This window comes from Anolis sagrei, chromosome 4 (genome assembly GCF_037176765.1).
Source record: "Anolis sagrei isolate rAnoSag1 chromosome 4, rAnoSag1.mat, whole genome shotgun sequence".
Taxonomy (NCBI): domain Eukaryota; kingdom Metazoa; phylum Chordata; class Lepidosauria; order Squamata; family Dactyloidae; genus Anolis; species Anolis sagrei.
The window spans coordinates 166,664,790-166,686,590 of record NC_090024.1 but is presented as its reverse complement, the minus strand read 5'-3'; the positions used below and the strand labels follow the sequence as shown (position 1 = coordinate 166,686,590).

Genomic DNA, 21,801 nt, shown 5'->3' with positions numbered 1-21,801 from the left:
TCCAGGTACTGTCCTCAGCTCATAATGATTCAAAAGTGAACTGTCCATTTGGGTTTCCAAGGTGTCTGTGTTCCCCCATTCACTCATATGTATGTGTACATGTACTTGTATCAAGGGATTTTGCAAATTTGATTTTTGGCAACTGCACAGTTTTATATTAAGATAAAAATACCAATATCAAATCTTTTCCTTTCTAATATTTTTCCCAGGGCAATACTCTCACTGTGCACCTTTTCAAGCTAACTCTGCCTCAAGTGGTCTGTCATTAATACCTGCTCTTTCCTACTAGGGCCTGCCCCTGAAGGCATTACTGACAAAATTTTCCAGATTAGTAAAACTATTGAAGAATATGCTATATGCCCAGATTTAAATGTAGACCTCAGTACCATTGGGAAACAGCAGTTTGATTTAGAAAATAAATTTAAACCATTTACAGGTAAGCAAAATATGTTTTCTTTTTTATATTAATTACAGCAATTGGGTATTACTTTCCTCAATAATAATCCTCCTGCTGTAGTAACTAGCAAGTCAGATATTGTAGTAGGGTGGCTAGATGCAAAAAGAGAACAGGAAACTTTTAACAGTTACAATTCTTTTTAAAACAACACTATTAAAGATACAGGGGCTATCCTTTTATGCCTAATTGTTTCCTGTTTTAAATATCAAGTGATTTGCAAATGTTTGCCAGCCCTGTTGCTCCTTATTCAACTGAAAATATAAATTACCTTCTTAAAGATCAATAGAACTAATTTAGTCAGATATTAGCAATTAACAACTTTGGAGATATAGAAGAAGGGTGGTAGTTATTTGTTGCAGCTTTTGCATGTGTTCTTTTTTGCTGCAAAACAATGAAGTGGCAGTATTCAAAATGAGTGCAATTCCTAGACAAAATTATTTTCTGTTTTTATCTTTCTTAAAAAATGGTCAGGGCACTTACTTGATTATCTGCTTTTGTTTAGTATTTGTTCAGATAATGAATTCTTTCCTTTTCATTTTCCAGTTGAAATTGTGGACTCGGTAGAAGCTTACGGCAACATGTTGAGAAATATTTTTGATTTTAGCGCACTAAAGGAGTTACTCTCAGGTCAAAACCATCTAAAGATTCGAATAGATGCCATGCATGGAGGTATGCAAGATAAATTAAGAAATGCAGCTACTGCCCTTTGCAACTGTTTGATTATGTATCTTGTTTAATCTGAAAAAAAAGGATTTATATTGCCATCCTGCTTCCACTTTTTTAGAAACAAATCCTACTGATTGATGTCATGATTCATGTCATTCTCGCAGCAGTTAAAAAGTGTTAGCAGGACTTACCAGCACTTACCAGTGTTAGTGGACCCCCTGGTGGCGCAGCAGGTTATATTGCTGAGCTGCTGAACTTGCTGAGATTGGTGGTTTGAATCTGGGGAGTGGAGTGAGCTCCTGCTGTTAGGCCCAGCTTCTGCCAAGCTAGCAGATTAAAAACATGCAAACGTGAGTAGATCAGTAGGTACCGCTTTTGTGGGAAGGCAACGATGCACCATGCTGGCCACATGTCCTTGGAGGTGTCTATGGACAATGCTGGCTCTTCAGCTTAGAAATGGAGATGAGCACCACCCTCCAGAGCTGGGCACGACTAGATTTAATGTCAGGGGAAACATTTACCTTTTTACCAACACACAAACTCCTTGGATTGCAATACAGTCCACTCTCTGTATACACAGGTTTAACTTTTCTGGATTTGATCATTCACAAATTTAATTAATATGTTCTCTTTAGGAATCTCTAGGTCCTCCAATATGACTCTATGGTCCATTGAATGCTGATCATTCAGTCATGCTGGAAGAGAACACATCTCTAGGCATGTGTAAGTGTTTCAGTGCAATTCTATAATGAATTTCTGTTGGAAAATGACCATAAGGTTGTGCTAAAGGACCCTGAGATCCCTTGAAAAGTATTATCTCAAATAAAAAAAATCACTATTTTTCCACTTTCATGGGGTTCCTGGATCCTAGCCTCTGCAAACGTGGAGGACCTCCTTTGCTGTTGAATTCTTTTTCCTTCATCAGTATGAGGAATTAATAATTCAATGCATACTGAAAAACTTGTGAGAAGCCTATTGATAACTTTCATTACAAATAACATAAATCAAACATTCCTAAATGATCAAAGATTTTACAGCAAAAACTAAATTGTGATTGATTTTTTAAAGTTAGTAATTTACATCTATCTGTTCCTTTGTCCATGTTTTGTTGAATCAGTTGTTGGTCCTTACGTAAAAAAGATCCTCTGTGAAGAGCTTGGAGCCCCAGCAAATTCAGCTGTAAACTGTATACCTCTTGAGGACTTTGGTGGACACCATCCTGATCCAAACCTAACCTATGCTGCTGATCTCGTTCAGACTATGAAGACAGGAGAGTATGATTTTGGAGCAGCCTTTGATGGAGATGGGGTATGTTCCTCTGTCCTTCTAGTCCTCCGTTCTTCCGCCCTTTTTCATGAAAGCACAGTTCTTGCTTACATCTGGAACTAAAACAGTTCATGCTTTCATAAATAGCTGGAACCCTTGGTAAAAACAAATTGAATTTACATTGAACTTTTCAGAGCTGTGAAGGAAATATATTCCGTACTGAATATCGCTTCATAAAGTTGTAGTTTGTATGTTTTTATGAGCAAAACCGGAAAGAATGATAATCAAAATACTAGAAGTTATGGCATGTTGTCTCCTATTAGTGTAAGGCTTCCATTCATCAGTGGCCTTCCAGATGTTCTGGACCTTTCATCTCTCAGTACTTTCTGCTCGCATGAAGGTTATAGTCAAAAATATCTGTACAGCCAAAAGTTCGCCATCCTTGTCAAAAGGTGGCCACAATGTAAAACAAAAAGGTGACATCTCAGTTCAACACCTTCTCCACAAAATAGTGTTCCCTTGCTACTTCGCGGTTTGCTTTTCGCAGACTTGTTGTTTCGTGGGTTTTTGCTTCTCAGTTTAAGAATGGTTGCCATTGCCAAGAGCGGCATTCTAATTCCTCCTCCTGGCAATGATGGAGTGTGGAAGGGGGTTTCACCCTCTCCCCTCAGGAGAGAGGCAGCCAATCAAGAGAGATTGCAAAGCAAAGCAGAGATAGCTAGCAAAAAAAAGTGTGCTGTGCCTTTAAATCTCTCCTCGCTTCTACCTCACCCTCACCATACATACAAATCCCTACTTTATGGATTTTCACTTTTTGCGGGTGGTCCTGGAACGTAACACCCGCGATAAGTGAGGGAACACTGTATAGTCTTTTAAAAAGATAGCTGAGATTCTTGAGCACCTAGTCAAATGAAAATGTGTATTCAGATTCATATGTTTTGTTTAATGTTCTCCATTTTCCATAAGGATAGTAATATCAACCACATGCTATGCAAAATAATCAATATAACATGCAACATATGCGTCCATTGGGTTTCCCCCTAATAATGTTACCAAAATCTTCCTATCTATGCAAATATCATATCTGCAGAAGTCCTGTTTTTCTTTTGCATCTACCACCTCCATCATTGTATGACAGTATTCAATTAAATTACACTTGCATGCAGTCCTAGAACTACACCATTCATTGTCTCTGCACAAGCAAGTCCCAGTAACTTCAATCTTTTAGACTCAGCTGAGTTTTAAGGACATTTAGTATAATGCCAAGCTTTAAAACTTGTGTTTTTTAAATACATTGCAACTGTACCCTTGGTTCGCTTCTGATGCAATAAATAAATAAGCTGAGTTTTCAGGAAGTATATAATTAATGCCTAGCTGTATTACCAAGCTAAAAACCATGTTTTGCTTCTGTCTCCATTAGGATCGCAACATGATTCTTGGAAAACATGGATTCTTTGTGAATCCCTCAGATTCTGTAGCTGTTATTGCTGCAAATATTTTTAGTATTCCTTACTTTCAACAAACAGGAGTTCGAGGATTTGCCCGAAGCATGCCCACAAGTGGTGCAATTGATAGGTAGGAGATAAAAGGTCAAACTTTTTTCTTTTTGAGTTGATTGAATTTTCTCTTTAATTGTGGGTGAGTCAAAGGGATATATGAACTCTTATATTCTCACATCATTTATCCTGTTAGTCTTGTCACTAATATCTCTTTTTTCTTTTCTTGTTATTCCTACATCCCTGTACTAATTTTTTCCCTTAATGCTATTAAAAACCCAATATTATTTTCTTCTTTTAAATAGTTAATAAAAGACTGCAATTCTTCCTCAAATTTGGAAGAATCCGCCAATTGTTTAAGCCTAGTCAGTTGGTCCATCTCTGCTATATCCAAACATTCTTGTAATCCACAAACCTTGGGTGGGAATTTCTTCTTGTTTCTAATACTAAGCATGAAAATATTGGGTCCAATTCCTGCTCAAGTATTTGAGTGGTTAATGCCTTCACCTCACTTAAACCCCTGTTGCATTAACCCTGTATTTCAACACAGCAAAGGGTGAAATGGGATGAGGACAATGGGCACTTGAATTCAAAGTCTGCTCCTCTAAATGAAATGAAACTCTAGCATTTCTGAGAACGAAGCACTTAGAACTTTTATATCTGAAATGATTGCAGTGATAATTTTGCCTCCCCCATCTACCGTTTTTGGATATCTAAACTGTATTTCTAAATGCCCAGTTGAAATGTTCATTGCTGCAATGCTACAAATGTAGTGACTGAAGGGAGTGCTAAATTCTTATTTGAGGGAGTAATGTTCTTGTCTTATCCTCCTTGTATTTTGGAGATCCTGCTGAAGTAGAGCATGTGGTTTCTCTGTTGATGCTATTCCATCTGTGGAACTCACCAACTGTGGTGATTTGGCTGATTCACTCACTACTTAGATTTAGTAGGATACAACCTTCCTCTTCCAATGCATCCTCCTTCCTTTTGGAGTGATAGCTCTGGGGTTTTGTTTTGTTTTTTTTAAATAGCTGGTTGGAATTCTTTCAGCCTGTACTGTGAAGGATTGCTGTTTTAACTTCCTTTCATTAGTTCTGTTGTAATTCATAATATACGCCATGTCAGCAGCTAGTTTGCTCATTGAGAGGAAAAGTATGTCTACGTAAATATATACCTTTATAAGAAAGTTAAAAATAAGTCAAAAAATTAATAATAGGTCAAATATTGCAAACATATTGGCTTGGACTGAGGAGCCTGGACTTACCTAATGAGATTTTCACTTTTTTACTCTTCTTGCCAAACAAAACAGCTTTTGAGATTTGTCTCCGGTTTCAAAAGTGTCCTGTCATGTAACATGAGTGGTTTTTACTCAGGAAAGAAAGTCCAAGGAGGCCCTTTTCAGCCCATAGATCAGGCTGTGTAGTCCTTTGGGACCTGACCTTGCTGGGCAGTGTTCTCCAAAATGTTGAAATCTGATTACTTTCGCTCAGTAACCCTCTTTAGATGATGGCTTGAATCCAGTAAATGTGCATTCCTAAAAGCAGTACCGTCTGAAATGTTTATGAAAACTCTGCTTCCATTTCAAAATAACCATTGATCTATCAAAGTCTGCCAGTCATATTGTTGATTATTTTATTACAAATTTGAGTGACCATTTTTTCCTTTTCCCACCTGCTTGAAAGGTAAAAAGGCCTTGAATACTGAGAGAGGGGAAAGGAAGAAAAGAAGGGTATAAATTCAGTAACTAAATAAATATATAGGGCAAGTGAGAAATTGTTTTTTATTCATTTCGTGTCAAAAGCATTCCATATATAAAACTGATAAAATAGAAGAAGCACAAGCAGCTAAATAATTTTAGACCAAAAATGGGCAACAGCGACCACATTGTCTGTAGCTTTAAACAGTTCTTCCTCTGTGCATGAGGCAGGGCATTGTGGGCAAGCATACAGAAGCTGAGTTGTTTGTTTTGCTCCACAGTCACACAAAGTGGAGGATTCTTCTAGGCAGTGCCATTTTGCCAGGTTGTCTTTTGATCTGCCCACTCCACTTCTGAGTCAGTTCAGGGACTTCCAAGTTGTCCATTCTTGGTTTGCCCCTAGAGCAGTGGTTCTCAATCTGGGGTCCCCAGATATTTTTGGCCTACAACTCCCAGAAATCCCAGCTGGTTTACCAGCTGTTAGGATTTCTGGGAGTTGAAGACCAAAAACATCTGGGGACCCCAGATTGAGAACCACTGCCCTAGAGGAAGACCCTCATAAGGGTCCACGGGGATATTCTTGCTGTTGCTGGAAAAACATTAAAAGTGATGGTGGTTCTCATGAAACTTTTCCTTGATTTATTTCTCTTGCAATTGGCAGCAACTTCCCATCGCACATCGGGAGGCGGGGGGGGGGGGGGGCAATGCCAGCTAGTTTATAAGATCTATCAGCAGGTATAGTTTTAAGACATCCTGTGATTATTTTACATGTTTCATTCAGTGCTATATTCACCTGCTTTGTGTGGGCAGATTTATGCCAGATGAGGCAGGCATACTCAGCAGTTGAATAAGACAGGGCCAGGGCTGATGTTCTTATTAATTTTGGATCTGCACCCCATGCACTATCAATATGTTTCAGCAGGATGTTATTGCATGCGTGTTATGCTGGACGACCACTAATGTTTAGAAAGATCAAGTTCACAGGGTACAGAACTTGTTAATAAGATCAAGAACATTATTCTCTACTAAGGTCATATTAGCACTGTCATGTTTTCCCATTAAATCATGGATTGGCATGCTGATTTTGTCTTTTACAGGGTAGCCAAAGCTACAAAGATTGCATTATATGAAACACCAACAGGCTGGAAGTTCTTTGGAAATCTCATGGATGCAAACAAACTTTCTCTATGTGGAGAGGAGAGTTTTGGTACTGGTAAGGATACAATTCTACGTGTCTAATGATTTACATTTCATATCACATGCTGGCTTCTAAAATGAAAGTGTGGATGTTTTAATAATTGATGTTTTAACTGCTTGTTTTATCTGTAATTGTTTATTTATAATTTATGTTATGGCATCTAATGGTTGCCTGTTGTGAAGCCATCCATTAATGGAAAACAAAGGAACGGCTTGCTGGAAACAACAAACTCTGGCCTGACTCTGACTTAATAACTCAGGCCAGAATGCATTTACACAGCAATAATGGCACAAATTGGGGGGTTTGAAAGTCACTCTTAACTTGAATAATTTGGTAATGATTAATTGAATTTGTCATCTCAGTAGTTTTGCCCCTGTTCCTTAGGCATCCAGGGTAGCAGGGGAAAGACAAAGGGCAGGGAAAGGGGTTTCAAGATGATACTGTAGTGATCCATGGCTTCACTCCTCCTCAGGGATACTTTCTTTGTTATATTTTTAAAAAGTCCGCTATTAAGAATGTCTAAATTAGTGGTTCTCAACCCCATGTGTTTTGGTCTACAACTCCCAGAAATCCTAGCCAGTTTTTCCAGCTGTTAGGATTTCTGGGAATTGAAGGCCAAAACATCTGGGGACTCACAAGTAGAGAACCACTGGTCTAAACGTTCATGTAAAGTGAGATTGCTCTGGAATACAGTTGGCCTAGTCTACTAGTCCTTATTTCTTGTTTTGTATTCTAGGCTACCTGGTTTTATAGGAAATATGCATTAAGATTCAACCAGATCACTATCAGTGTAGTTTCCATGGATGGAGGAATTTCCATCAGATGGAGAGCTTGCCGTAGTAGTAATAAGAGTTTACACTAAAGCATTCTAGTAATTTGGATCTCACACTTTGGTCTTTCACTTCACCCACACTGTAATGTAGTTCCCATATGATTTTCTGAAATAAATTTTTGAGATGATGCCAATTTCATTTCTTCATTCTTCGTGAAGCATGGAGGAAAAGAAAATAGAGATCTTCTGAGCAGCATACAAAATCTGTATACAAAGGCATCCGTTGAGGGTACATGAAACTCAAACTAACAAAGTACAATTAAGCTGAGCCAAGAACTTGTACAGTATTTCATCAAGTTGTTTTCTCCTGTTCACTTGTGATTTTTGTCTGCTGCAGGGTCAGATCACATCCGTGAAAAAGATGGGCTCTGGGCTGTCTTGGCATGGCTCTCGATTATAGCTGTCCGCAAGCAGAGCGTAGAGGAGATCCTGAAAGACCACTGGCAAAAATATGGGCGGAACTTCTTCACAAGGTGGGGGTCATAATAATGGCTTCATTGAAGTTTATGTTTTATATATTGATACACTAAATAGAACAGAATTAACAGGTGTTTCTAGTCAACTTTGGAGAAAGAAACAACTATGGTGTTATTTGTAGTGATGCTTGTTATTTAGAAATAAAAATTGCATACCAGTTTTAAAATTCTATGATATTATATATACATATCTTTCCTTTCACTAAATTCTTCTGAAGCAAAACATTGCACAGAGGTATGGCAAATAAAAAAGATCTTATGCAGATATCTCCAGATGTTTGCCATTTTCATCCATCTTTTTTAAAAATTAAATTTATTTACATTCAAAATACATCTTGGTTAAATATAATTATGTTCCACTATAACAAAAGCAGGAAATTAAAAAGGCAAAAGGAGGGGAAATAACCACATTAGTTGTAAGTTTCTATAAATGTCTAAAAATAAGTCCATTTGTAAATTTTGTCTGTACTGCATTCTTTCAAGCGTTTCAAGCATTGTAAGGAGTTCTCTTCATTAGCTCACAGGTGGATAAATATGACCTTACCAGCAACAGTATTGTTTTAGCAATCAGTAGGATGCGGAAAACCGGTTCTATTTCTGATTGGTTTTGCATCTTTTTCATTCAGGATTCAAAGAGGAGATTACCCCCTTCCCCCATTTCAACAATGCATTTAGGGTTTTTTAAATACTTGCAAGGCAGAAGTAGAGGAATCCCACAAATAACAAACAATTATCAGTATATTTTATTTATGTATTTATTTATTTATTTATTTACGACATTTATATGCCGCCCTCCTCACCCCTAAGGGGATTCAGAGCAGCTTACAAAATATATAAGCATATAATATATTATATTATTAACATAGTACAATATCAGTATTATATATTACTATATTGTACTATACCTTTATATTGTAATATTTTAGTAATATTACATGTAATATAAAATATATAATTATAATATCACATTATTATTGGGAGCCCCCGGTGGCGCAGTGGGTTAAAGCCCTGTGCCGGCAGGACTGAAGACCGATAGGTTGCAGGTTCGAATCCGGGAAGAGGCGGATGAGCTCCCTCTATCAGCTCCAGCTCCTCATGCGGGGACATGAGAGAAGCCTCCCACAAGGATGATAAAACATCAGAAATCATCCGGACATCCCCTGGGCAACATCCTTGCAGACGGCCAATTCTCTCACAATAGGATGCTCCTGACACGACAAAACAAACAAACAAACAAACAAACATTATTATTATTAGTATTATATTGTATTACATTATAATACATACATCTTGTGTTAATTGTCTTAATTGTGTTTACCTTATCCCACATCATCCCATCATGCTCATCTCTCTAAATCTTGTGCAATATCTTTTATCACTTCACTTATACTCAAATTAATAATCTGAGCATTTCATTTCTATTTCTCCATTATGTCTGAACATTGTGTAAGTCTTGAAATCTGATGGAGCAAAAGCTCTGGAGCTTCATCTAAACTTCCAAATAAAGAAAAGAGGTTAAATCAAATTAGATTGACATTCTTTAAGGAGTTTCACTGTATTAAAAACTTCTCAGTAATTTTGTACAAACAAACATCCATCTTTGCCTTAGTAACTCTTCCTGGCTGCTGTTTCTAGATATGACTATGAAGAAGTGGATGCTGATGGTGCTAACAAGATGATGAAGGATCTAGAGACCATGTTCTTTGACCGTTCCTTTGTGGGGAAGCAGCTATCAGCAGGTGATAAGTCATACACAGTGGAGAAAGCAGATAACTTTGAGTACAGCGATCCTGTGGATGGAAGCATCTCAAGGAACCAGGTAACAAAATGATGGTACTCACTGAAAAATGTGTTCTGGTATTACTGATGTTGTTGTGACACCAGTGACACAATGCAAGTCTATTTAATGATGATGCCCTTACTCACATGCAACTTTATACACTAATCCCATTTTATCATTTTGCAACCAAATTATGCCATGCCACTTTAGTCCAATAGGTCTTGAGACCCTTTTCTAGACTTACCATAACTATAAAAGACTGTTTGGCTGAGCTTTGTATTACCAAAATTAGGACCCTTGCTGTTTGGTTATACTCCTATTAGGAAGCTGAATTTAAGTGCCATGAGACCTTGTTAACACTATATCTCCAAAGAATCTTGCTGTAATATGTAAAATAAAGGGAACAAAGATAGTTGGGAGCTTGGGGACGCATGACAAGATTAGCTGTTTGTGGAGCTGATAAAGATAATTATAACCTTATCTCCATTCAGGGTGAAGGCAAATGCACTTCAAAGTTCCCTGACAAAACCAGTTTGTTTTGGCTGAGAAACTAGTTGGATTAGTATCCTAAAGGGATTGTTCTACAACAGTGGTTCCCAACCTTTGGGCCTCCAGGTGTTTTGGACATCTACTTCCAGAAATCCCATCTAGTTTACCAGCTGATAGGAACTGTGGGAGATGAAGTCCAAAACAACTGGAGGCCCAAAGGTTGGGAACCACTGCTCTACGAAATGTTTGTAATACCGGTTCTTGATTGAACTTATTTAGGAATACTATATTGACCTGCTGTCATTGATTGAGACTCCTGGTTTGTTTGTGTAGCTCCAAGTCCTTCCTGACTTGTGGTGACTGTAAGATGAACCTATCATGGGGTTTTCTTAGCAAGTTTTGTTCAGAGGCAGCTTGCCTTTGCCTTCCTCTGAGGCTGTAAGGCCCGTCGCAAACTAGGTTCCTGCTGGAGAAAACCTTGCTAGCAAGTCCCTGACGTCATGAGCCTGCGCCTCTCTCCCCGCCCCTTTCTCCGCCCCTTTCTCTTTGCGAGCGTGGTTTTTCCTTTGCTAGGGCAGCATTGCCCGCATTTTCTCTCAGTTGAATTCTGCCAACTGAGAGAAAATGCGGGCAATGCTGCCCTAGCACAGGAAAAACCACGCTCGCACGGAGAAAGGGGCAGAGAAAGGGGCGGGGCGAGAGGCGGAGTCTCGTGACGTCAGGGACTTGCTAGCAATTTTCCTCCCGCAGGAACAGAGTTTGCGACGGGCCTAAGACTTACCTAAGGTCACCAAGTGAGCATCCATGACTGAGCAGGATTTCAAACACTCCAGAGCCCTGGTTCAGCATCCCCAATCCTCTACACCTTTCTAAATGGAAAGAGTGAGAAACTGCTAGTGAGCTCATGGCTGGTTTTGTGACCCTGTTTGGTTGTGTCATATCTGAAAACTTTATCCCTCAATTTCCCAATTTGTTTTATTTTTCATATTTTTCTCCATGCCCTACTTTGCCTTATCTCAGGCTATTTTGCCCTTAATGTTGTTGAGATTTGTTTTTGTGTAACCCCTTTCCAGCATATTCTGTCCGTAAACAAAGGTATCTTTTTATCCTTTGATACATCCACACCACTTGAGTCATGCCAAGTCCCTAGAAAACACGAGTAACTGATTATGATCCACTGACATCTAATAGTGTTTTCCCTTCTTACCACACATAGCCTCGAGGCCAGCCTAACATGTTTTGCTGCTGGAAAGAGACCTGCAGATTGCTCATATCCTACAAGCATAGCTAGAGTTAAAGCACACAGGCTCCTTAGTTACTCAACATATTTTGGCCAAAAAAAATTTAAAATGATAGCAACAAAATCACAAGATGTTCCTTTTGGCAGTAAAATGCAACCCTAATAAATTGTATAATTAATAATTTGATGTTCTCCATGGTTTCTGGATAATCCATCACGGCCAGAATGACCCTCAGCTTGGTTTTGAGTCATATCAGAATTCATATTTTTGTCCACAAAATATGTCGTTTTCTTATACATGAGGATGAGAATATCTGGTAACTGAGATCATAAAATGGTAGCTGGAGAACTTCCAAAAATAGTTATTGGGTTACTTGTTTAGGTCTTTCTTGTTTGTACATTCAGGAAGGTTTACTGAGAATGGGCCTTTCAGGAAATCTATACATTGGCTGTATCCTTATTATTTTCAGGGTCTGAGGCTCATCTTTACAGATGGCTCTCGTATCATCTTCCGACTAAGTGGCACAGGAAGTGCTGGGGCAACGGTACGACTGTACATTGATAGCTATGAAAAAGATGCACCCAAAATATATGAAGACCCACAGGTAGGTTTCTCTTTCTGAGCTTTTCATCTCATTCTTTTTCATTTTTCTTGATAATCTTGTTCTCCATTGAAATGAGAGTGAACCTTCCATATGCTATAAAAGGCAAAGAATTTAGATGTCAGAGTAATTAGTAAGGATTTGTAAATGGACTCCCTGGAAAGGCATTTTGAATGTTGAACTCCCTCCTTCTGAAATAAACCCAGAATTATCTTAATACAGCCCTAGGAAGATAACTTTGAAGCACCGAGATACTATGCTGGCAATATATTAATTACAAAATAAATAGTATCCTTTCTCTTGAATACAAATGCATATTATAAAAATTGAAAAACTGACTTGATATTCAGATCAATTTACAGTACATTACATACTTTTAAAGTCAAAACAGTAGTACATAGTGTTCTTAAAAGGCAAAGGGAAAGACAGTCACACTTCATATTTCTCTATAAAAGATTTAGTTAGAGTTATTATGAAGCATGCAAAATATTAAAATTGCTCTGACTCCAGATATAGACTTTCAAATGTATTCTTATCTAATCTGTGCCTTCAAGGGTTTCAAGACATAACTAGAGGAGTTAGAAGCTAGTGTTTTGCATTGCAATGTCATTGCTTCTATGATTCCTAGATGCCATGACCATATGATTATAGTGCTTCAAGTGCCAGTTTTCTAGTTGTAGCCATCTGTACAGATCTAACAACCAAATCTACGATGTATGGGAATAATAAACATGAAAGAAATTTTGACCAGGGTGTTTTGATTCTCCTCAGTTTTCTCCCTTTTCTTCCCTTTGTTACAGGTAATGTTGGCACCTCTCATCTCTATTGCACTGAATCTTTCGCAGCTTCATGAAAGAACTGGTCGCACTGGTCCCACTGTTATCACATAAATACAGAACTTGACGCCATTTGAGTTGACGAGTGATAGGCCACTGTCAATTGAAATCAGTTAGCCTTATTTTCTGTTGTGGTTTTAACTCCTGAAATGCTAACACTGTAAAAGCACCAACAAGTGATAAAAGGGTAGATTTGACATTTGAAAGAGTTTACACTCTTTGTATGCCAATATACATTGTCTTGTTAATGTCATCTCATTATCTTTCTAATATGTGCATAGTACTTGTTTAATATATGCTGCCTTTTGCATTTGCAATTCTGAGATAGCATTAACTCTTTCTCAAGAGTGTCTTTGAATTGCTTCTGCACAAAGGCATTTTGGGAAGGCAATCGGTAGGTTTTCCTTACAATCAGTGTGAATGATTATCTCTTCCTTGTCACTGTGGAATGTCTCTTTCAGTTGGACTCTGTGCCATAGTCTTTGTACCAAGACCGCACTGCCACTCTTGCACAGAATTCACCCCAAACACAAGCATTACAAGATATTTAAATAAAATGAACCATCAGTACTATGGAATGATGTTGTTTTTAATTGGCGATAATATGCACACGCAGTCCCTGAGTTACAAACGTCCAGGACTTGTTACAAAAAGGGGTAAGACAACAAGAAGAAAGAGAAATCTACCCCTAGAAAGGGAAATTCATTCCTGTAAGAGTTATCATGGGGAAAAGATGTCTCCACTGAAGCTTTCTCACAAATCCTTGTTTCCACAAGCCAAATATTTCAAAATTCAATTTTCAGAGGGACAAAAAATGAGGTGAAATCTTCTGAACGGGGGCACAGACAGCAAAACAAACATCACAAGGGTATTCTCCCTTCCCTATGCTATCCAAACTAATATATCTGTGTATTTTGCTGGAGTTGCTCTTGAAAATGTACCTGTTCCAACTTAACATACAAATTCACCTTAAGAACACACCTACAGAACCTATTTTGTTTGTAACTTGGGGACTGCCTGTATATACTGGGATCTATTACAAAAACTATGTTCACTGCATGCAGGAAGTGGAGGGGAAAGTGAGATAAAAGAAGTCTGGAGAAGGCTTTTCTGAAACAGGAGGAGACTTTAGCTCACTTCCTGTTGTTGAAAAGGCCACTGTTGTGTCCAAAGCCGTCTAAGAAGTCCCCCAAATATGGAAATAATGCCCCCACGCTCCCAAGAGGGCATTCAAGAACTTTTTTTTTGTTAAGAACATGGATACAGTAGAGGCCAGCGCTTTAGCATATACTTGGTGGAGCAGTGCAACACTCTAATTTTTTATTTCTCTAAAGCACCAGTTTTCACCTTTCAAACCTCCAGATGGTTTAAGTTTGAACTCCCAGAAGCCCCTGTCAGCATGGTTAGGGATTATGGGAGTAAGGTCCAAAATATTTGAGTTGGGAAACATTTCTCTAAGGCTTCTAGGAACTGCGTAGCCAACTTGCTTGCACTTTCTCACTAACTGAAGTCCAATAAACTATACCGTACTATTTTTCTACAAATGTCAAGAACCATTTAAAAAAAGTACTGGTGTGACTTTTCCAAAGCTAATCATGCTGCAAGCAGAATCCCCATTGCCAAAGGAATCCAGATGGAGCATGTAATGAAGTCTTTAAATTCCTCTTGGATGTCTCTTACTCCATTACTCCTTTTATGTGAAAACTCAACTCATAATTGTATGTGACAGATTCCAAATACCAAGTCCCTGGAAGGAGAGAAATAGTTGCTCTTCCTTCTATGCTGTGACACAATTTCAAATCTTAATATTGGATGATAAAATAGCTCATTTTCACTCCAAATATCAGCAGCAAGGACTGCTATTTGTTCATTATAACAATAAAAATGTCCTTGTCTAGATTGTAGCAGTGAGTGGCACCAAAGGATATCCTTTCTAAACATATGCTGAGCCTCTTGGGATCAAACCATATCTGTCTGGTGCTCCGTTACTGCTCTGAGTCAACTATAAACTTGTAAGTCACTTATAAACATGTTTCCCCAGAACTGAGTCCTGCTAAAGTCAATAAAACCCCTCAGTAATAACATATAAATCATATCTTTTCAAAATCTGGAAATCCTGTAGGTTTGTAGGTATCTTTGAAATAAAGTTCAACAATATTTTAATGAGATGTACTTTTGCTTAAGAAAATCATATGAAATTGATGTAGTTGCCGTAGTTGGGATAGTTTGTAGTGAAATAATGGTGGATCCTCTTGCACTACAGCAGTGGTTCCCAACCTTTTTATGACCAGGGACCACTTTGACCAGGGACCACTCCCCAAAAGGGTTACAAATTAGTTTTTGATCAACTTTAGATTCAATTTGGTTATTTGGGGTGCTGATTCAGATAATTGCATTGGATAGATCACAACAGCTCTAGTTTCCGATGCAGAACACATGACATCCAGTAGTTGCCATCTGCTTGCCCACAGAAAACCATATTTAATAAGCCTTGGTACTATAAAAGGGTTTCGCTATACCAATTACTCTTGTTGCGACGGTGTACAAGTAACAGTGAGTCCGCAGACCATACTTTAGTTCTTGCGGACCACTGGCAATCCATGGACCACAGGTTGGTAACCAAAGCACTACACATTTACAGCACTTTGTGTATGTGTGTTCAAGTTGATGTGTGGCCACCCTGTGAATTTCATAGGGTTTTCATAGGTAAATAATACTGAAGAGGTGGTTTTGCAGTTCTCTCTTCTGAAATATAGCCCACAGCACCTAGTATCCGTGGCAGTCTCCCATCCAAGTACTAGCCAAGTGACCCGACTTAGCTACACTGTTATACAATGCAGTTTAACTGCATTATATGAATCTACACTGCAATATAATGCAGTTAAACCACACTATGAAACTGTATCATATGGCAGTGTAGGTGGGGTCTTAATTTCCAAGGTCAGATGAGGTCTAATGCTTGCAGGCTATTTAGGCATTTTGACTCCACATTTACTGTTGTGGCAACATATTATAGTATCCTGGGATTTGTAGTTTGGTGGGGCATTAGATTTCTCTGGCTGAATATTCTAAATGTCCCTCCCTAAACTGGAAATGCTGAGGTTCCACAGGATAGATCTAGGGCTGTGAAAGTGCTAGGAGTAACTCTGTAGTGTGAAATTGAAGAGCATGTGGAGCCTTGTTTTAGGCTCTTGAACAAAACTGGTATTTTATATGAGCAATTAAGAGCCACTCCCCTCTCCCCAGCTTGTATGAAAAGACTAACAGATCCATCTTTGCCTCCTATGAAAAATAAATGTATCTGTACAACTACAATTCACGGGCTGTAGAGGTCACTGTGATCCATGCAAAACTGTATTTGTGCCACAACGTTGATGTTTTGATGATGAAACAGGTAAGACCAGGTAAATTACAATTCTTGCCTGAGAATCCACCTAAACAACAGATAAATGGCTGTAAGTATCCATGACCCTGACGCTTCCAGATTCCCTGGATATAAAACAGAGATTAAGGGGGGGGGGGTGAAGTGCTATTCTTGGTGCCACAATTTATGTTTTACATAGTTTGCAAGGCTTCCTTCAGCTAACCATCAAAGATAACGTTTTTTATAGTAAGAAGTCAATTTACATTCACTTTAGAATCATACTCATAAAGTTGGAAGAGACCTCCTAGGCCATCCAGTCCAAGCCCCTGCCAAGAAGCAGGAAAATTGCATTCAAAGCACCCCCGACAGATGGCCATCCAGCCTCTGTTTAAAAGCTTCCAAAGAAGGGACCTCCACCACACTCCGGGGCAGAGAGTTCCACTGCTGAATGGCTCTCACAATCAGGAAGTTCTTCCTCATGTTCAGATGGAATCTCCTTTCTTGTAGTTTGAAGCCATTGTTCCATGCCCTAGTCTCCAGGGCAGCAGAAAACATGCTTGCTCCCTCCTCCCTATGACTTCCTCTCACATATTTATACATGGCTATCATGTCTTTTCTCAGCCTTCTCTTCTGAAACATGCCCAGCTCTTTAAGCCACTTCTCATAGGGCTTGTTCTCCAGACCCTAGATCATTTTAGTCGCCTTTTTTTGCAGTCTACCTGGGGAATTCTAGGATTTTGTGTGCGTATGTATGTAGTTTCATCCAGAGCTGCCACAGTTGTTTACTCTTATCCTAGGCTGGATCTACACTGCCCTATAGTCCAGAACCTGATCCCAGATTATCTGATTTGAACTGGATAATATGTGTCTACACTGCCAGATAATGTACTCTGGGATCAGATCCTGGGTATTGGGCAGTGTAGACATTTCTTGCCCCCATCATCATAGATTTCTTCCTTGCATTCATATACAGAAGGTGTATAGGTGGACTCCTATATCCCATAGACCTAAAAAGGTTTCCTTTATCTCGTTCTGAACAGACAGTGCTCTCTTCCCTTTTTAGGTTCTTATCTTTTTTCAAAAATATTTTTTCAAAAATTCTACAGTGCAGAAAAAAATGTGCAAAACTCACTTAATCGATCTTGCAGTTGGATATGTACAACAAGCACTATGACTTTAAAACATAGGCATCAAGAGTCTAAACAAGATGTGAGAAATAATAATAATAAAACTTTATTTATACCCCACCACTATTTCCCATAGGGACTCAGGGCAGCTTACAACGTAGCCATATAATACATAAAATACATCAACAAAGAATGCTGGTGCCTCACCAAATTACAATGTCCAGGATTCCATAGCATTGACCCATGGCAGTTAAAGTGGTATCAAGCTGTATTAATTCTGCAATATAGATGTACCTTAAGAGCTTGCTCTTTGCCATTTGAACCCATTTGGGTTGTGTCTAGCTGTATATAACACAAGCCAACATGTATTTTTCTTCAGATATAATTTTAAGTCATTCTGACACGGTTTTTCACGCTGAATTCAGATCTGTGTATATTTTTTCTCTATCATTTGTAGTTTTGCAATGAGGCTATTTGAATAATTAATGCATTTATGCACCAATATCAATAGAGTCTAATTGGTATCAGTGCATAATTGCATTAATTATGTGATTAGCCTCCTTGCAAAAACTACACATGATAGAGAAAAAATAAACACAGATTTGAATTCAGCGCAAAAAGGTCTATAAGAATGACCTAAAATTATTTCTGATTTTTTTTTTATGTCAGGAGCAACTTGAGAAACTGCATGTTGCTTCTGGTGTGAGAGAATTGGCCGTCTGCAAGAACATTGCCCAGGGGATGCCCGGATATTTTGATGTTTTACCATCCTTGTGAGAGGCTTCTCTCATATTCCTATATGGGGAGCAGGAGCTGACAGAGGGAGCTCATCCATGCTCTCTCTGGATTCGAACCTGACCTGTTGGTCTTCAGTCCTGTCAGCAAAAGGGTTCCATTATATATGATGAAAAATACATATTGGCTTGTGTTACACAAATATGATGTGAAATGTGCACCATGGCCACCATGTTCAAGTCACATACCTATCTGGACCCTGTGGTTACAACTGCTCCACTATTGTTGTGGCTTTATGATTAGTATTACCCCCACACAGCAGCCCCTTTGGCAAAGTGGAACAGTAGAAGATTGTATTCTTGTGTACAAAGAAGAAACTGATGATCTTACAGCTTAATTCATTGCTTTATTGCCAGTGCTTATCTCCAATCTAAAAGGCCTCATCATAATTCAAACCAACAGTAAAACAAGTCAGAAAACTAACTTACACTGTATTAAAAATTAGAATCCGACATGTGCTTTCTGGAAATTAAATATTCTGTGGTTTTTTTAAAACCCACTTGCTATGCTAGGCTACATCAATAGGAGTATAGTATCTAGATTGAGGGAAATAATAGTCCCATTCTATTCCACATTAGTCAGACCTCATCTGGGATACCGTGTTCTTTTCTGTGCACCACAATTCAAGAAGGATATTGACAAGCTGCAACATGTCCAGAGAATGGTAATCAAAATGATCAAAGGTCTGGAAGCCAAGCCTTATAAGGAACGATTCTGCAAGCCAGGTGAATTTAGCTTGGAGAAAAGAAGGCTGAGAGGGGACATGATAGCGATGTTTAAATGTTAAAGGAAGACATAGCAAGCTACTCTAGAGACAAAGCAATGACTTCTGATGAAAACATACCACAGAGTTGCACTGGATGATCTAGAAATGCTTACACAGCATTTCCGATGGAAGCATACTAGAAAATTGCAGGAAGACTTAGAAAATGCATGGAAAGAACATATTTTGTCAGAGGCAGGTAAATGAAGCCATGTATCTGTCCTGCAGATACAGAGGTTGTACTGTGCTGCAATAAATAGAACATGACATGGTTAAAACCATAAATACCAATTAAAATATATAACAAATGAAAAGAGCATAACATCAGAATACTTATACTTTAAAGATATACTTATTACAACAATTGACTCATAATTTTAAAACCATTGCACCCTGTCTAGGGACTAACTAAACAAATAAGACCAAGGGTGAGAATCACACAGGCCTCTAGATGTTGGTCTGCAACTCTCAGAAGTCCTGTCTCATGTTGCCAAAGGTGAGGAATGCTGGGAGCTGCAATACATAACCTCTGGAGGGGTATATGTTTTCAACCTCTGCTGTAGGACTTTGCAGCAAATGAGGGATTTTTCACCATGTTAGTTCATTCCATATACTTTTAGTTTACAATGCTGTTGTTTCTGATCAGTGGCAACCCTAAGAGGAATGTATGCCTGGAGGGCCCAAGTTTGCCCATGCCTGACCTATGTACTCATGAACAAGTTGCTTAAGAGGCTGAAGGGGGAAAGGAAAGGGCCTGAGGCTGTTAGGAATTCTGGGAGTTGAAGTCCAAAACACCTGGAGGGCCCATGTTTGCCCATGCATGGCCTGGAGGGGAGGCTTCAATTGATGGTGGAAGGTGCCTGAAGTTTTGCCCCAGTGTCCCAAGACCAGCTACACTGGAGGACGAATGCGGTTTGCACCATTTTGAACTGTCAGTGGATTGCTGTCAGCTTGTTGGCAACCCCATGAAGTTCATAGGTTTTTATTTGGCATTAGGATGCTTGCCATTTTGTTATCTTGTTAGAAACCACCCTGAGTCCCCTTGGGGAGATAGGGCGGATTACAAATAAAGTATTATTATTATTATTATTATTATTATTATTATTGTATCACATTTTCTTGGCCAGGTCTGTTCAGAAGAAATTTGCATTGCCTTCCCCTGAGTGCGAAAGTGTGACGTGCCAAAACTCACCCACTGGGTTTCATGGACAAGCAGGGATTTGAATCCTGATTCCCAAAGTCATAGTCCAACGCTCAAACCCCGACACCACACTGGCTCCTTCAATATAACTACATCTAACCTAACTTAAGACTGCCCCAGTCCAAGTTTAGCAAGAGGCCTAAATAAGCTTCTTGTATCCTCAACTGGGCTCATGGACTTGTTTTCTTCATTGTGTAGTTGACCAAAATATACAATACACTGGGTGCTGCTGTTTACTTGGTTGCTGAGGAGTTTTTTTTCCCTCTCCGCTTTCAACTTAGCCATTGATCCCAAACTTCTATTAAGGCAAAATCCGAACATGGCCCACGTGTTCACTCTCCTCATGACACAAAGAAGGAAGGGTAGGGTGGAGCAAAACAATCTGTCCCTTGTGTTTTTACTGACTGTGGCAATTGAGGTCATTCAGCCTGGATGCCTGAGAGGGAGGAAAAAAACGGCCACATGCAGAAGTGGGTCAATATAAGCTGAAGGCCTTCACAAGTTGTATAGCTTTGCATTGGCCATACATCACATGCACCTTTGAAATTCTTTCCCTCAACTTGACGCTTCTGGCCTTTATGTTGGTATAGGTTGTAGTAGAGAATCTTTCTCAGTGCTGCTTGCATGTACAGTGGGAAGCTTGCACAAATAAATTTGTTGTCCAGTCAAAATAATGTGGGTTATAACAGTGTTCCAATGCGCTCTGAGAACAAAGTAGTGTCTTGGTATTACCATTGGGGGGGGGGGGGGGCAGGGAGGATGAAATCCAGGAAGCTTAAGCCAGTAGCTATGCTGACTGCAGAATTTGGGGGATTTTAGTACCTCCCACCACATACCATGGTTTGGTCTGCCACCCAAATGCCAGTGTGGTAACATACATTTAGACCTAGTAGTCTCATCACACCAGATAATGGATCCACTTTAAATTCAGTTTCTGCCTCCTGCAGAAATCTGGGGTTTGTAGTTTAGTGAGGCCCAGGACCTGTTGGCTGAGCAGTTTAAAGAACCCTCCCTAAACTACAAGCCCCAGAATTCTGCAGGAGGCAGAAACTGAATTTAAAGTGGATCCATGTGATGAGGTCCGTCTCAACCATCTGGCATGTTACAGATATGTTGGATTGTATTTTCCATAATTTTCAGTCAGTATAGATTGGAAAGTAATTGGTACGATGTGATCAGCAATAGTAATGGTCTACTAAATATTCTGCCTTGGAAGTAGGCTGCAGCTATATGTAAATTAAAATGGGCAGAAAGTCCCTTTAGAACTCATAGAGTCTTTACTATTGACTGTGCTCGAAGGAACTGATGGAACTTGTAATCTAACAACATCTGGAGGGCTATATGACTCCTTTCTCTGCCTTAAAGCAATGCATTCCTAACAGTTCTGGAAAGAGTGAGCTCTGGTCAAAATATATCTCCAACAACCCAAAAATAGAATCTTGTTCTTACAATGTACATGAACTCCATCTGACATGTCTCATATTGAAAATCTGCTATGGAAAGCCAGTCTGTTCTGT

General features: G+C 39.0%; 1 protein-coding gene across 2 annotated transcripts in view; it reads left to right on the top strand.

Moving 5' to 3' along the window:
- The window catches only part of LOC132774005 (phosphoglucomutase-1), an 89,420-nt gene extending 75,816 nt beyond the window's left edge, over window positions 1-13,604 (top strand). For both annotated transcript variants that reach the window (XM_060773658.2, XM_060773657.2), the window contains 9 exons: window positions 290-436; window positions 1,001-1,126; window positions 2,241-2,431; window positions 3,810-3,964; window positions 6,679-6,794; window positions 7,949-8,084; window positions 9,723-9,906; window positions 12,067-12,201; window positions 12,999-13,604. In XM_060773658.2, coding sequence (XP_060629641.2) covers window positions 290-436; window positions 1,001-1,126; window positions 2,241-2,431; window positions 3,810-3,964; window positions 6,679-6,794; window positions 7,949-8,084; window positions 9,723-9,906; window positions 12,067-12,201; window positions 12,999-13,088 — 1,280 coding nt within the window. In that variant the 3' untranslated portion in view covers window positions 13,089-13,604. The remainder of the gene's footprint in view (window positions 1-289; window positions 437-1,000; window positions 1,127-2,240; window positions 2,432-3,809; window positions 3,965-6,678; window positions 6,795-7,948; window positions 8,085-9,722; window positions 9,907-12,066; window positions 12,202-12,998) is intronic.
- The last annotated feature ends 8,197 nt before the right edge of the window (window positions 13,605-21,801 follow it).